At 43.5% G+C, this 17,334-nt stretch overlaps 1 protein-coding gene across 5 annotated transcripts in view; it reads right to left on the bottom strand.

The window, feature by feature from the left end:
* The window catches only part of Camsap1 (calmodulin regulated spectrin associated protein 1), a 64,980-nt gene that overhangs the window by 34,365 nt on the left and 13,281 nt on the right, over positions 1-17,334 (bottom strand). For 4 of the 5 annotated variants that reach the window (XM_048452696.3, XM_048452697.3, XM_048452698.3 and 1 more), the window contains exons 2-3: positions 8,496-8,758; positions 7,648-7,809 (exon numbers count right to left, since the gene is read on the bottom strand). In XM_048452696.3, the coding sequence (XP_048308653.3) occupies positions 7,648-7,809; positions 8,496-8,758 (425 nt within the window). Of the gene's footprint in view, positions 1-7,647; positions 7,810-8,495; positions 8,759-17,334 lie in introns of those variants that run through there. The other variant, XM_048452700.3, reaches the window with a different exon arrangement.

Below are 17,334 nucleotides of genomic sequence, written 5' to 3'. Positions count from 1 at the left end.
TTTAAAAAATGTAATTTCTTTTAAACTGAGCACGACTAGGTGCACCTGTGGTTGTTGGGGACTGCAGACCACCAGACTCTGAATTTCCTGTCAACAACTTGTTTTCTTCTGCTCATAGCAGCCTGCAACTATTCTGAGCACGAGATCCTGACTGCAGGTGAGTGGTTATTGATGAGTTTGCAGCTGAAAGATCCTGAGAGCTGGGGCATGGTCAGAGCACTATATAAGCTGCCCCTGAACACAAGGAAGACCCGTATCACTGTCTCAATGTCTGTGTGTGTATGTTTAAATCTCCAGGCCCTTGCCCGACTCGAGAACTGTCTCATAGTGCGTAGTACCATAGTACACGTAGTACAGGCCAACAGTACATGTGGCCCCAACACTGTGGGAAGCAAAGAGAAGAGGATCACTGTAGGCCAACCAGTCTAGCCAAAACCATGGTGATTTCGAGGTTCAGTGAGAGACCCTGTGACACGGGGATAAGGAAAGAAGAGAAGTAACAGACATCTTCCTCTGGTCTCATTGTGCACCTGCACTGACAATATTCAAAGCCCCTCCAACAAAGAGAATGTCTCCTTAAAATATCAAGACTCTATTTGTCTTTTTGCAGTGTGGACACCACATGGTCTTTGTGAACTGCTGTTTCTTCACAATCAGGAAGGGCACAAGAACCAGAAAGCACTGGTCAGCAGCAGCCTCCCCAGCAACAAACACAGCGAGGACAAAATAAGAGAAAACAAAATAAACAAACGACTGCTGAAAATAAAAGAACTAACTGGGTGGGGTTGCCATAAAATGAATTCGACAACAACAGACTCCTAGGAGAAAAATATGTCTCCCATTACCGTGAATACATCACTCTGGTCACAGTAGCCCCTGGCAACCTAACAATGCATGTCATAACCTACAGCAACCCCTATGAAATACTGGAGAACTACAGGTAACCCAAAGAAAGAAAGGAGGGAAGGCTTTAAAAAAAAAAAAAAAAAAAAAAAAAAAAAAAGATGAGATAACCAGACATCAGGCCAGACGGTAAAATTCAGACACACGGACAATAACACTAATCTAACTGGTCTAAATACTCTAATACAAGTCAGAGGCTATCAAATGAATAAATGAGGATGGCTAACTACAGTGTGCTCAAGAATCCACTTAAACAAATAGACAGCAGAGCAAAAGGGCTGGGGACAGTGTGCACACCTTTAATACCAGCATTCACGAGGCAGAGGCAGGTGGATTCTGTTGAGTTTGGAGCTAGCCTGGTCTACATAATGAGTTTGAGGCAAGCCAGACTATATAATGAGATACACACACACACACACACACACACACACACACACACACTCACAAAACAAGTACAGAAGGAAAGAGGTATAGCACAGGCACAACAATACTGCTCACAAGGCAGCTGGAAAAAATATTGGGTTCTAAACGCAGAAAGTCTCTGGGGACAAGGGCTATTTCTCACTTTTGATAGACATAGCTTAAAGACTAGGGGTTAATTCGTAAAAATGTACAAACCCTGATAACAGACTGAACCTATTTAGAGCAGAGCTGACAGAATGAAGCATGAAGTGGGCAACACTGTAGCTCCTGTCCCCCGAGAAAACGACCCTCAGGAGTAGGAAGACTGGAACAAGTGAAGGTACCATTAGCTGCCAAGGGGACTCAGTCACCCCAGGGGATTCAAACCATACCACCAAATTAAACTAGAAATCAAAATGCAGGGGCTGGAGAGATAGCCCGACAGTTAACAGCAGATACTGCTCTTTAAGGATCTGAGTTTGGTTTCTAGCACCCACTTAGGGTGGCTCACCTATAACTCTAGCTCCAGGGATCCTATACCTCTGGCCTGAGCAAGTACCTGCATTCGCATTCACATGCCCCACCTCCACCCCCAGCAGATACATAATAAAAATAGTAAGAATAAATCTTTAAAAAATAAAGCCCAAAATACAAAACTGTGTCTGGAATAAATTCCCTTCAAATATTAAAAATCAAACAAGTCTTTTCAGATAACCCACTGATAAAACAAGAAACCACAAATGAAACAGAATAAAGGGAATGATGAAGTGCAGCATCCATAAGTCCATGAGACAAAGCAAAGCACTGCTTGGAGGGGATGCACCGCCTTGTGGCCTCACACAGGAGAAGCAAAGCCCAAGTCTGAAGGAACTAGCTTTCTACCTTAACAATGCATGCAGAGAGTGTGTAATGCTTCCAATAGCTGAAACATTTAATTTTGCTTTTGTTTTTAGTGCTGAGAACAGAACCCAAGGCTTCTTGCACACTAGACAAGTATCTCTGCCCATTGCGCTACTTGCCCAGCTCCTAGAAACAAGGTTTATCTGCTCTCAGCCTAAAGAAGATCAATACTTGACATTACAGATATGCTAACTGGATCCAAACATTACATGGTGCTAAACATCACTGCATATAAATATGCTCAGTTGCTATGCGCGAGTAACAATCAAGAGGCGAACACTGAGGCTAGAACAGCACAAATGCTGGGAACTCGAAGGGTAGCTTGGACTAAAGAATTAGAACCTGTCTCTAAAAAAATAAATTTAAGATAAGCCAGGCATTGTGCGCAAGACAAGCATGGTGGCGCATGCCTTTAATCCCAACACTCAGGAGGCAGACGCAGGCAGATCTCTGTGAGTTGGAGGTCACACAGGTCTACAAAGCAAGTTGCAGGACAGTTAGGCCTGTTACACAGAGAAACTCTGTAACAATAAATTAATTAATTAATTAATTTAAGGTGAAGCAAAAAAAAAGTAAAATAATTAGAAGATAAAGGTAAAAGAAGAAAATAAATATTAAAAAGCAGAGACATGTAATGCTTGAAAGATAACTGCAGACCAACATCTGGGTCCTGAGGATTAGGGACAAACAAAATGTTGCCTTCTACCACTTCAACTCCACATTCTACAAGAGGTCCTAGCCAATTCCATAGGGAAAAGGGTTTTTTAATTGTGCTTCTGTAGAATAGCAACAAGCAACTGGAAATGGAACTAAGAAACACCACTTGCAACACAACTCAAAACACTGAAATTCTGGGGATAAATTTCATGAAAAGGACAATGGCTGCATTCCTCAACAGGGTAACACATCCATGCCCCTCTAACTGATCTAGATTCAATGAATTCCCAATCAAAATCCCTACAAGTGCTTTTGTAGAAACGAATAAGTTGATTCTAAAAATTCGTGAGGACATGCAGATAACCTACTAGAGCTGAAACAAATCTTTCTTTAATAAAGAAGAATCCAGTTCAAAGACATGTGTTGTCCAAATTCAAGTCATTATTACATTCCACTGTTTGCATAAGCTACACTCACCTCAAGTGACCATGGAACTAGTCACACAGTTCAATAGACAAGGAACACCTAGAGGCAGACTCCCATGTGCAGCTCAAATGGGTCCCAACGGAGCCACTGCCACAGTAGCATGTAGAAGAAAGAAAAATCTTTGCTATGGGGAGACTAACTGCTCTCTGTTCAAAAAGAAGGTAGATTTCATCCCTTCCCTCCTCTTGCACAGTGGATAAACTCAAGGTGCACCAGAAAGCTCAAGGCAAGAGGAAAGACCACTAGAAGGAAGAAAGGGAGCAAATCCTTGAATTTTGGGGCAGTGCAAAAAGCACTTAGCAAGAAAAATGTAAACTGGGCTTCAAAATTCCAGAATCCTTCACTTTACTAAGAAATGGTAAGAAGTCAAGACTAAAAAAATCACAACAGACAGTCCTAACAAGGTACGTACACTTACAATTAGATTAAGACAAACAACCCAGTTAAAAACTGGTTTAAACCAAGAGTGATATCACTCACAGTTGTAATCACAACAGTCAAGAGACTGAGGCAGGAAGACAGAAAGTTCAAGGCCAGCTTAGGCTTCACAGAGTTCCAAGCCAGCTTCAGCTACAAAGTAAGACCCATCTCAAACACATAAACAAAACAAATAAAAGTTGTGTAAAATATCCAAATAAGAACTTGCAAAAACATAGACATCAGGAAACACAAGAGATTCTACTACACAGCCACACAAATGGCCCCAAATCAAAGATCAAGTACTGATTAACAGTTAGAGCCAAAAGATTTCTATCCTGTTCCTGAGTTTAAAAAGGTGTTCACTTAGAAAATATTGCAGCATTTTTTTTCCTAAAGACTTAACTAAACATTGGGTGTGGAATAGGTCTTTAGTTCCAGCACCTGGTGTCAGAGGCAACTGGTGAGACTGAGGCCAGTCTGGTCTAGTGAGACTCTGTCTAAACAACTTACACTCATCTGACCCAACAATGCTACTAAGTATTTACTCACAGAAAGAGTATCAGCATTCAGAGACACACACCCTCCTCCAGAGGACCTGGGTTCAGTTTCCAGCATCCATATGGCAGCTCACAACTGTCTGTAACTTCAGTTCTAAGAAATTCAACACCCTCACAGACGTACATACAGGCAAAACACCAGTGCACATAAAATTAGGCAGACAGACTGATAAAAAGATAAAAGCAGATGGGTATGAATCTGGGCCTGGGGGAGGGGCTGACTACAAAGGAGCCCAAGGCAGCATTCTACGAATGACAGAAAAGCTGCCTTGACTGTGGTGGCTATTTAAAGGATATCATCGCTTGTTAAAATGGGAGGAACCATGTCCATACGTGGCATGGTTCACAAGTTATGTTTCAGTAGAGTGAGTTTTAAATCACAGGCATCAGTAAAATCTTGGAGATGAGGATTCAGGAGGTAAAGTGCTGGCTGTGCAAGCATGAAGACCTGAGTTCAGTCCCAGCACCCATCAATCAATCAATCAATCAATCAATAAATCTCAACTCTTGAGATGGAGATAGGATGACCTAAGACAAATGGCCACACACTCTAGCCAATTAGGGAGCAATCCATTCAGTGTGAGCCCCTAGTTAAAAAAACTTGGGTGGCAAGATATTTACAACTTTTGGCCTCTTGCTTCCATATGTACTCATGCCAATGCACATATACACATGTATACACATGCAAACACATATATGCATATAACATATAACACGCACACACCAAAAAAAGTTATATGAGCCCCAGAAAGATGGGTCATGGTACAACTCAGAATACCTAGGAGGTAAGGAAACCCTAAGTGACCACCAGAGATGATTCAGTCCACCTTCAGCACAGAGAACCAAAATGATATACACCTGATCAGCTGTAGCCCTGTGCCAGATTTTCCACCCAGAATGCTCAATCACAGTAGGGGTGCAGCTCTGCAGAAAGGCTGTATCAACTACACCTCAAGCTAGGAGGAGAAAAGGAGTCCAGAATGGCAGAAATGCATGCAGACTAGGCTTCCACTATCTAAGCTAGGGGAAGACAGGATCCCAGAGGGATGCCACAAGGAAAAAACTCAATACACTATACAGACTTCAATGCTGAAGCTTGTGAGGCCCCTGTGAAGTTGTAGAGAAGACTCTAAGAATACACAAATGTAGTGAAGGTTACAAGAGAGCTCCATTTTGCTGGATGCTAGACAATTCACCCTGGATGCAGAGTGGGGAGACCATTTAGCCAGAAAATACACTGCATCTGATGACTCTGACCAAGGAAAAAGCCTACAATCTAGCAACCACCAGAGAAGCCACACCAGGGAAAACAAATAAATAGGGACTATAAGTTGCTGTGGAAATGCTAAAATAGAAAACCATGAACTATAAATATTAGGTAAGAAGATGTTTATGAAAACTGAAGCAAGAAAAACAAACTGTGGTCCTAGAACAGGAATATAGTTGTATAAGCAGATACCAAAACACAGTAATTTAAATCTAATGGTGGAATGCCAATATGTCTGTGACATAAGAACAAGGGACAGAAATGGAGGGCTATGTGACAGTGTGCATAATTTTCATAATCTCAAATCAGCACATTATGTCTACCATGTGACAAATCAGAAGACAAATAATATATTTTATTTGCTTGAAATATGTATGTAGCCTGACATGATGGTGTATGTTTGTATGTCTGCCCCAGGACCTGGGAGGCAGGAGTTCAAGGTCATCCTCAGCTACACAGCAAGTTCAAGGCCAACCCAGGTTACCTTTATCCAAAAAAAAGGGGGGGGATAGTTTAAATGTAATTGGCCCCCATAAACTCATAGGGAATATTACTATTAGGAGGTGTGGCTCTGTTGTAGTAAGTATGGCTTGGTTGGAGGAATTGTAAAGGTAGACTTTGAGGTCTCACATATGCTCAAGTTACACCCAGTGTCTCAGACCACTTCCTGTTGCCTGTGAGTCAAGATGTACAATACCCAGCTCCTTCTCCAGCACCATGTCTTCCTGCATACCACCATGTCACACCATGATGATAACAGACTACACCTTTGAAACTGTAAGCCGCCCCAATTAAATGCTTTCCTTTATAAGAGTTGCTGTGGTCATGGTGTCTCTTCACAGTGACTAAAACCCTAATGAAGATGCAGGATGGGGGGGGGGGCCTCAGTAGGTAGGTAAAATACTTGCTAAGCAAGCATAAGCAACCAAATGAGATCCCCCAAAACTATGTATTTTAGTTATAGTTTCTTCTTTTTTTATTCAAAATGATTTATTTGTTTTTACTTTCTGTGCATTGCTATTTTTGCGAAGGTGTCAGATCCCCTGGAGGTAGAGTTACTGGCAGTTGTAAGCTACTGTGTGGGTGCTGGGAAGTGAACCCAGGTCCTCTGGAAGAACTGCCAGTGCTCTTAACCACTGAGTCATCTCTCCAGCCCCTAGTTATATAATTTCTACTGCTACGCTAAAACCCCATTATCAAAAGCAACTTGGGGAGGAAAGTATTTCTTCTTATACTTCCAGGTAACGGTACATCACTGACGGAAGTCAGGGCAAGAACCTGGAAGAACTAAAAGCAGAGGCCATGAAAGCATGCTACCCCCTGGCAGCAATGGCTTGCTCAGCCTGCTTTCTTATAGCACCAAGAATCACTAGAATCTCCCACATTAATCATCAATCAAGAAAACGCACTAAAGGCTTGCCCTCAGGTCAATCTAGTGGGGGTATTTTTCCAAGTGAGGTCCTCCTCTCTTCCAAAATGACTCTATCTTGGGCCACGATGCCCCTATAGCCAGCCAGCACAGTATGTAACCCCAAACACAGTAGCGAGTGTTTGAAATCTGTGTTCCTACAGCAAAATGGAAGGTGGAGAACCAAAGATTTTGTCTCAAACAAGGTGGAAGACAATGAGCAACACCTGAGGTTTTCTTCCACAGGCATGCATAAATACATGTGTATACACACGTATACACTGATAAAAAAAAAAAAATCAACCAATCACTCAAACACAGAAATACACAAGAAACTTGATCCCTCCCCAATAATTATTGGCAAAGATCACGAACAAGTACTATACACAAGTACCTCAGATAAAAATGAGGTTAGCTCATTAAAAATCTCATTAGCTGTCACTACACATATATGTGTATTTCCACACACAAACCCATCTTGCTCTACTCTCAGTGCTCAGGAGTGAGGACTGTCTGCTAACCTACTGGTCACCTAGCTGGATACTGCATAAGGCAGTCCTAAATGACAAGTCCTAATGCCTAATTCCCAGCAAGGGGAACAAGAAGCAGATAGCTCTTGATCAAGAGAGAGCTAGACAGGCACTCACCTTATTGATCCAGAATACCATGGCATCCTCGAGGTCATATGGAAGCTCTTTTGAGGCGCTGAATGTAGAAAATCGCTTGACACTGGCCACCACCTTCTCAATGCTGATCATCTCCACAGTATAGGCCATCATCAGGGCATCCACCATTGCCATGTGGGCACTCTGGGGACAGAGGCAGCAGTCAGTATCCTAAACCAGGTCCCAATACAAAAAAAAAAACTTTCTGCCTTGGCTTCCCCACAAAGAACAACACTGGCTGGGCATTGTTCTAGACAGAAGTAGTGGTCCAGGGTCCTCATTTCTTACCAGAAGACTATAAGCTTCCTCTGTAGCCCTGGAAAAGCTGTGGGAAGAGGCTGTACCCTCCCTCTGCTTCCTAAGGCTCTGGGATGCCAACAGGGTGCTCTTCTGTATCACCCTACCTTCAGTCTCTTCAGAACTTTCTCTTCACCCACAACACGTCATCCTTAAAGTGAGTGAAAAAAGCTATGGCATGCAAATGCCAGGGAACAAGTTAACAAAAGCAATGCAAAGACATAGTGGGCTAGGGACCAGGCAGAAGCTCTGAGGACAGGGCAACTTATTTTGGCTAGTAGAGCCATCCAACCGAAAGGCTCTGCAGTGGTGTGCCCTGCCACATTTACATCATCACACTTCATTGCGTCACAGTGAGAAGAACCAAAAGCAAGCTGCTCTTTTCAGAATGGTGGCATTCTTTAAAATACAGGCATGTCATTAAGGACCACCAATGCACATGGACAGACCTCACCATCTGTCACCTAACAACAGGGCACTGAGTCTTGCCTGCTCAGCCAAGGGAACAGAAGGAATGCCTGTCAGACACTTACCATCTTAATAGGTGCCTGGCTGAGGTCAGCATCTGTCACAGGGGTATCATCACTCTCCATCACATAGATGCCCTTCCGGGACAGTGCCTGAATGACAGACTGGTGTCCTTGTAAGGTAGCCACCTGGTCCCCTTTTAGGATGAGGCTGCAGACACGGCAATACAGCTCACTTGACAGGAGAAGTTTGATGACGGGTGGCTTAATGTGCTCCTGCTCATACTGGTCGATGTAAAAAGGATCTCTGAGGTCCTCAGGGATGTTGTCTATGGCAGGAGAGAGCAGTGGGTGAGTGGACATGCACAATTCAGTCTGGAGCATCACCAGATGGATAAGAACATACAGAGGAGCACCTTCCAGCACAATGTCAGCCAAGGTGCAGCCCACTGACCAGGTGACAATCAACACACCAAGGTCCAGGGCCAACTGACAGTCTCATTAGCATCTGCACAACAGAGGCAATACAAGGCATTTTGAACTTCCACCATCACCTGAATGATGGTGGGACACAAGTACAAAGTCCTGGGGTCTTAGTGTGCTCAAAGGAAACCAACACATCACAGGGCTGAGATGAGACGATGCATCATCTGGTGACCCCTGAATAGGAGGCTGTGAGCACAGTGGCATTAGTTCTGGGGAGGGAGCTCTGTGTGTCTTCTTTCAAAATCAAGATCCAGGTAACAGCAGAGACTCAACAGCCTGCTCTTTAGGAAATGAGCCAAATCTGGTGCACTGTAACAACAGAACAAAGGCAACCAGCTTTCACTCATCTTTGCTTCAGGCAGCACACTATTTAATCATAATTCTACTGATCAAGACTAATGACTAATGTGCCCACATTACAGACAAGAAAATGAGGCACAGAAAAAAAAGATGTGACATGTCCAATGTCAAAAGAGACAGGAACCAATTGTAATCTGGTCTCTCATGCACTCACTGCCTACAACAAACACATGACCAGGGAGCCAAGTGTGCTACACTGATTCTGTATCTCTTTGCACCACTTGTAAGATACTGAAACCTATCCTCTGTAGAAAGCACAAAGTCCTGAAAAAGAATTCCATTCTTTTACCCAGGGCCCCAGACCTTTGAGTTTGGTCTTCTCAAACATCTTTATCTTTACCTCCTGGAGAGTTTAGAAAGCTGCCATCACCAAGAAGGGTATTCAAATAAATGGGAAAAAACATATTAGAAACAATTACCCCACAATCCATGGACATTTGTGCTAGTTGATTTGTATCAACAAGTTAAAATCACCTGATTTTAACCTCAATTGAGAAAAAGCCTCCATTAGGTCAGGCTGCAGGCAAACCTATAGGGCATTTTCTTTCTTTTTCTTTCTTTTTTTTTTCCCCTCTTTTGAGGCAAGATCTCACTATATTGCCTGGCTGTCCTCTAATTCACTACAGAGATCAGGCTTGGCCTTGAACTCACAGAGATCTGCCACCTGCCTCTGCCTCCCAAGTGCTGGCATTGGGAGTGTATGCCCAGTCCATTTTCTTTCTTTCTTTTTTTTCTCCAAGACAGGGTTTTTCTGTGTAGCCCTAGCTGTCCTGGAACTAGCTCTGTAGACCAGGCTGGCCTCAAACACACAGAGATCCACCTGCCTCTGCCTCCCAAGTACTGGGATTAAAGGAAGTGCCACCACCACCTCGCCTGGTACGTTTTCTTAATTAGTGAGTGATTAGTCTATTGTGGGTGGTGCCAGGGGCTGTAAGAAAGCAGACTGAGCAAGCCATGGGGAGGAAGCCAGTGAACAGCACCCTTCCATGATCTCGGTATCAGTTCCTGCCTCCAGGTCCCTGCCCTGTTTGAGTTTCTTGCCTGACTTCCTTCAATAATGAACAGTGACACGGAAGTGTAAGCCAAATAAACCCTTTCCTCCCCCAGCTTGCTTTTGGTCATGGTGCTTCACCAGAGCAATAGTAACCCTAACAGGAAAACATCCAAACTCCTCTAGCCCTATGCCAGGTGTAGCCACCACAGTGAGAAAAGGTTAGCTCTCAGAAGCTACCTACCCTGCCCCAGCATCCTTTCTCTGCTCCCTTGTTTGTTTGTTTCTGATAGGTACTATGTTTTTTGAGGCCCGGGTCTAATTACTGGTCTCTAGATCCTTGTTATTGTTCCATAATCATTTTCTAAATTTATTATTTTGTATGTATGTGTGTATATGTATATATATACGAGGGAGTGCATACAAGCTACTGTATGAATATGAAAGACAGGATAAGCCTGTAGAGTTGGCTCTCTCCTTCCACCTTTACATGGGTTCCAGAACTGAAATCAAATGTGCTTATATGACAAGCACATTTACCCACTGCCAGCCCTGCTCCACAATCCCGACTTCACTTTTGATTCTTATTTCTTAACAACATGGCTAAAGTTTACACAGCACTTTAGTTTTGAAGCTCTGTTGTGCACATAGGATTTGGTCACTACAGCAATCAAAGTAGTGAACATGGCTGTGCACCAGTTCTCGCTGCCCAGGCTTAGTGGACGTCAAATCCCATACGGGATGACTACATTGGGTAGCATCCTATTCTGAAGCCATCTACAGTTCTAACACTAAGCAGAGAGTGGTGGTAATAAAAGGATGAGCCCTGGGTATTCCACATGGGAAGGCCTCTGCTTGCCTGGTCAGATGACTGAGGAAAGAGCCGTAGTGCCATGTGTAGCACAGAAAGAGGGGATGAGCCACACCACACTCGAGTGAGGAGTCCCATGGAACGGAACTGAGAGGCACAGATCACACCATCACTGTGGGATCTGGTTCTAGTCTGGTAAAATCAAGCAAGGTTCTGAGCTAGGGAGCCCAAACCCCAAGTTTGTGCTCTGCCAGGAAAATAGACAAGAGTCATCTTAGGCCTACACCTTCTTTAAGTGCCTAGTAGCAGTACCTCGCTACCAGGGCTACCAGCAAGAGCTATTATCCCTCGTCTAACTTTCAGCTCATACCTCAAGCTCTATCTGGGTTCTTCTTGCATGTTCAAAAATTCCAAGAACAAATCTGACTTCACCTCTGGGGGACTTTACCCACCTTGAGACCTCAAAAGCCATGATGTATGTCTATCCCAACATGTATACTAGCCCCAGCTACCTCCTCTGAACCATCTACATGACATCCATGTGATGTCTAGAAAACTGCAAGCCATACTGGCTGGTCCAAGCCACTCTCCCGCTCACCTGGATAGCCAGTAAGGTTCCTTTCTGAGAGCAGAAATAGCACAGCTCAGGAGGGACACTACAGAGTCTCTCTCTGTTGCAGGGAAGGAGACAGGACACCACAAAAGCACACCAAAAGTCAGCCTTTGACAGACACAAGGGAAGACCTAGGGAAGATCTGGAGCTCAAGCCACAGTATAAAGACATAAACATCCTGGACTTGGAAACTAGCAAGACAAAAAAAAAAAAAAAAGAAAAGAAAAGAAAAAGAAAGAAAAAGAAAAAACAAACCCCGGCCAGGATAGGAGTCCAAATGGAAATGTTTCCCTAGGCCTGAGGTGGTTCATGTCATTAGCACATCAGATCCTATACAAACAATAACCATTCCTGTACACTTGAGATTCATGACAACAAACCAGAACAATTATATTGGTAGACAGCAATCAGATCAGTAGATCCACCACAATCTGTGAGTTCCCTCCAATCCAGCTATAAAGTGCTACAGCCCACTTCAGGGCAGAAACTATCCCTAGCTCAGAAAGGGAGCACCTACTTCTCCCAGTCCACCTGTGCAATGACTGTTCCTAGATAATACTCAGCTCAGCTCGTATCAGAAGCTATGTTTGCACACGTCTGTTCTTCTAATATCTAGCAGTCAATAACTATTCTTAAAACAAAGCAATTTAGGGCTAGAGAAGTGGTTCAATGGTTAAAAGCACATACTGCTCTTGCAGAATCAAGATTGAGTCTCAGATCCTGTATTGGGCAGCTTATAATTACTTGCCTACTAAGTTCCAACACCCTTTCTGGCCTCTGTAGTAATATACTCATATGAACAACACCCCCCCACACACACACACATATACATACATAATTTTAAGATGATAATAATGATAATAAAATATTTAAAAATAATACAAAAGCATTGTAAATGTCTTCTGAGTGTTTTGGGTGACTTGTTGCCCTATAAATGCGAAGACAGCAGTTTACAATCATTGAGCAATTACTGAGCACCTACAGGAACTGGGAAATGCATGAACACTCTGGGCCACCAAAAGGAGGTAGAAGACCATCACCCTCAGCAAACACCTGAGGCTCTGAAGAGGACAAAAAAAAAAAAAGTAGGCAACTTCCATAACAAGGAGCATCATACTGAAGTATGCACAGAGCCCAGCTTAGGCAAACAAACAAAAAAAAAGATAATGACTCTCATCAGACAATTTTAAGAAACACAGTTCAGAGTGGCGAATAGAACAGAATACGAGAATGCTGTGCCTTCAACTGTCAGGGCACTGAGTAGGCTTATATACTCTGGAAGCACAAAAAAGGATAAACTAGAACAGGTTGTATTGGGAAATAATGGAAAGAAGAGGGTAGGAAAATAGCTTCCTAGAGTAGAAGACAGGCCTGGACACCAGCCAGGCACAGGACAGGCACTGTCACTGAAGTAGGAACTATGGCCCAGAAGATGACCATGGCAAAAAGAGGAGCTCAGTAAGAGACATAGCTATATGGGGGGAGGGTCGGCATTCTGAAGAGGCCGACATGTGCGAAGCAGAAATACAAATTAAAGAAACAGCATTTATGTATGCTATGTATGAATACCCAGAAAGAGGGCACAGTGAGAATGTAAGCTGAGCAGGTCAGACTAGTAGCTCACCCTGGGCTAGGCAGGCAAGGAAGACAAGCCAAAGGAACTATTAAGTGGTCAGGAGACATTGGCAATTATACGGCCACCCTATTCCAGGAGACACTGGCAATTATACAGCCACCCTATTCCACCCAAACACATTGAGGAGAGCCACCAAAATCAACATGCCTCAGCAGCATCAGGAACAGACACACCAAGGGAAAGAAGGTTCCATGGACTCTTTGTACAGTGTAGACTGGGCTACTAGTCAGAGGCTAGGAGGGGGGACAGAGAGTGGGGAGGGATTCCAAAACAGAAAGGAAGAGATGTCAGGTGTCGTGAACTAAAACTTTAACTATGAAAAGGTATTTAGGCTGCATTTGTTTAACTATGTAAAGATGTGTCACTGCTTCATCTTGCCTGCCTAAGGTACCTGATTGGTCTAATAAAAAGTTGAATGGCCAATAGCTAGTCAGTAGAGGGATAGGCAGGGGCCGGCAGGCAGAGAGAATAAATAGAACAGAGAGGAGGGAGAAAGAAGAGACGTCCCAGGCCACCAGACAGACAGACACAGAGAAAGCAGTGAAAGTAAGACATACAGAATGAAAGAACAGTAAAAAGTTCCAAGGCAAAATGTAGACGAAGAGAAAAGGTTAAGTTAAGTGGGACAAGCATAAGGAAAAGTCAAGCATTCATAACTAATAAGTTTGTGTGCCATGATTTGCAGGCTGGTGGTCCGAGAAAGCCTACTACTACTACTACAGTCAGCTGTGTATAAAAATGTCCTGGCCACCTCAAGAGATCCATTTGCTAAAATCCACTGCAACTAGAATGGCAACGACTGAGAAAGCTCTAACACAGCAGCAGACAGAAACTGAGACAAGAGGATCCTGGTGAGTTCAAGGCCAGCTCAAGAAGCTCAGGAAGCCTAGCAAACCCTAACATAAACAAACTCAAAGAAAGTCAGGCTCAGGCACCCACAAAAAGCCACAGAACTGATCATCCACAGACTAGCTGATTGTGGATGACACCCAAGGTAGAAAAGTAAAAGTATTTTTAATAAAGAAAAAAGTGATAGACTAGAGAAAGAGCAAAAACAGAAACTCTAGAACAACAATCAACACACACATACTGACTGAACAAGTTTCATAAAATGAACTGTTGAAAGCAGATTAAGATTAGACACTTGAGAGAGGAAGATGAGTAGGTAGCAAGCAGCAACTTAGACCATGAAACCCAACATGCACAAGTTCAACAGAACCGCCATATATGGGCTGCTCATGCATGCTTCAGCACTGCCAGGGCATAAGTTTCATTTTTCAAAGAGTAAGTATCCATAATGAAGAACAATAAGACAATGAGGAGAAAGCAAGTGGCAATGGTTGTTAGACCACAGAAAGGAAATGCAAGCCCAGAAGGGAGAAGGAACATGGCAGAAGGATGTTTAAGCAGACACTGCAGAGAATTTTCTAATCCTTGTAAAATTTATGAAACCACTAAAAATACCGGCAAGACTCAAAAAGGAAACCCACATCAAAAAAGCACTGACAGAATTCAAAGGCAAAAATATTTTTTATTTTATGTACCAGAAGGATTCCTGTCAGGCCAGGCCAGCAGACCATTCCTGCTTGCCCCTTTGTGTAGAAGGCAGCTACAAACCCTGAAAAAAATCAAGGACAAGCAGAGGGGAACTAGAAAGTGGAGGATGCTGGTTGGACTTCACACTGCAGGGCACCCCCACCAAGAGCAGGTCCAATGTTTGAGGACTCCCAGTACAACAGGCAAAACAGGCAACTAACTAGTTTCTGGGCCTTAGAAGGAGGGGATCAAGAGGAAGCCCCCAACAACAATAAAACATCAGGGGACATGGAGACACTGTGGGGCAAAGGTGCTCTGCTTTCTATCCAGCCTGAGACACCTTTCCCTAAAGTCAGAGCCACATGGACCAAGGAACACAACAAACAAGGTCTCACCAAAAGCACCTGGCAGAGAAGATACTCTCCTTCCCCACTGGTCATGAAATTCCTTTTCCCATATAGCTGGGGATTCCAGTAAAGGGAATCACCTTGTTACCAGAGATTATGGGTATAATTCTGGTCCCTGGTATCCCCAACGAGCTAGGCTTGGCCACCTGTCTTCAATACACCAATTAACAGTACAAGTGACAGAGACGGACAGAAAAGAATGTATTCACTGTGATCACACTGGGAAAAATAGTAGGGTCCAGCGACCTCTAAGTCCATCTTTAGGGTACTGACATGAAATTTAGGCTCAAAGAAAAGGCATGCATAATTAAGCAGTCCAGATCAAGGAATGGTCCTGCCTATCACTGGCCAATCACAGCTCTGTCCTATAAAATGGGTTGATAAGTTGTCAGAACTGTGTGAAATAAGCAGCAGTCTTGTAGGCCAACGTCCCACCTACCCAGCCTGGGAATTTCCTCTTGCCCTTAAGCAACAGCAGCAGGGAGGCCCATGAGTAGACTGAACCAGAAGCATAGGGCTGGGCCCAGGACCTACTAGAACCAGAGCCAACAATGAAGCTCAAGGCTGCTGGCAAACCCGACAGGAGACCGGCTGTTAAAGTCAGTCTAAGAGCCCTGGCTCCTCATGCAATAACTAAGATGATGAGGAATCACCTGAAATTCCACTCAGTAAGATGACCAACTGACACACACTAGCATGCAAGTGTTGAAACATCTCTGACATGTGAAAGTCGCCAGCACAAAATGATTGCAGGAATTAAACTCTGAAGCAAACTAGAAAAGTTCAACAAAGAAAGTTTTTTAAAACACTAAATAAAGAAATGAAAAGGAGAACAACAGACATTTAGAAACTCACTGGACAGGCTGAACCGCAGGGTGACAATGGCACAGGACTGAACTGCAGGTTTTAAGCTTACATCAATAGCATCCATTCAATCTGAACCACAGGCAGAAGATGGAGACTAGAATGGGGAAGAAGAAGAAAAGAGACGGAGCTACGGAAGAGGAGCTGTCCACCAGAGTCCCATGGGAAAAGGCAGCAAGAAGAGTACAGAGCAAATTAATGACTGAAATTTTACCAATACAATGAAAGACATCAACCTACTGATTTTAAGACATTGAGTCGGAAGGTGGTGGTACACACCTTTAATCCCAGCACTCAGGAGGCAGAGGCAGGTGGCTCTCTGTGAGTTTGGTCTACAGAGCGAGTTCCAGGACAGGCTCCAAAGCTACAGAGAAATCCTGTCTCGAAAAACAAAACAAAACAAACAAAAACATAAAAACATTGAGCAAACCATAAATCAGGAAAACCCAAAGGAATCTGAGCCAAGACATATATTCAAACTTCTAAAGCTAAAAAGAAAATTCTGAAGCAGAGGAATGACATACTTGTAGAGGGAATTCGGTGACAGTGGGACTGTCATCTGAAGCTGTGGTGTCAGTATGCATCAGTGCCTGCAGCCAAGCCTGATGACTTGAGTTCCACCCCCAGAACCCACCACAGTGAAAGAAGAGAACTGACTCCTGTAAGCTGTCTCTGACCTCCACACATACACAGTGGCGAACACAAACACCCACACACATCTCTCTCACATACAAATAACCAGGGGCTGGAGAGACGGCTCAGCAGTTAAGAGCACTGGATACTGCACAGTACCTGAGTCTTGGAAGTCATATGGTGGCTCACAACTGTAACTCTGGTTCCAGAAGATCTGACACTTTCTTCTGGTCTCCCTGTACATGAAGCAGGGGAGTGGTACAAGACATACACGCAAGCAATATTATATATTTTTTTTTTCTTGGAACTCACTTTGTAGACCAAACTGGCCTCTAACTCACAGAGATCCACTTGTCTCTGCCTCCCATAATAAAATAAAACTGGCCTCTAACTCACAAAGATCCACTCGTCTCTGCCTCCCATAATAAAATAATTTTTAAAAGTAAGTAAAATAAAAAAAAACTATGAAAATGGCAAAAGTAAGTCCTCCAAAGAGAAAGAAAATGAAGCATTAAGAAAAAATAGCAGGAAGAAATGAGCATTATGATAACTATAGCAGACTGTCCTT

The sequence above is a fragment of the Myodes glareolus genome, chromosome 21 (genome assembly GCF_982192425.1).
Source record: "Myodes glareolus chromosome 21, mMyoGla1.1, whole genome shotgun sequence".
Taxonomy (NCBI): domain Eukaryota; kingdom Metazoa; phylum Chordata; class Mammalia; order Rodentia; family Cricetidae; genus Myodes; species Myodes glareolus.
The sequence above is the reverse complement of the archived record's forward strand: the minus strand, read 5'-3'. Positions and strand labels throughout refer to the sequence as shown.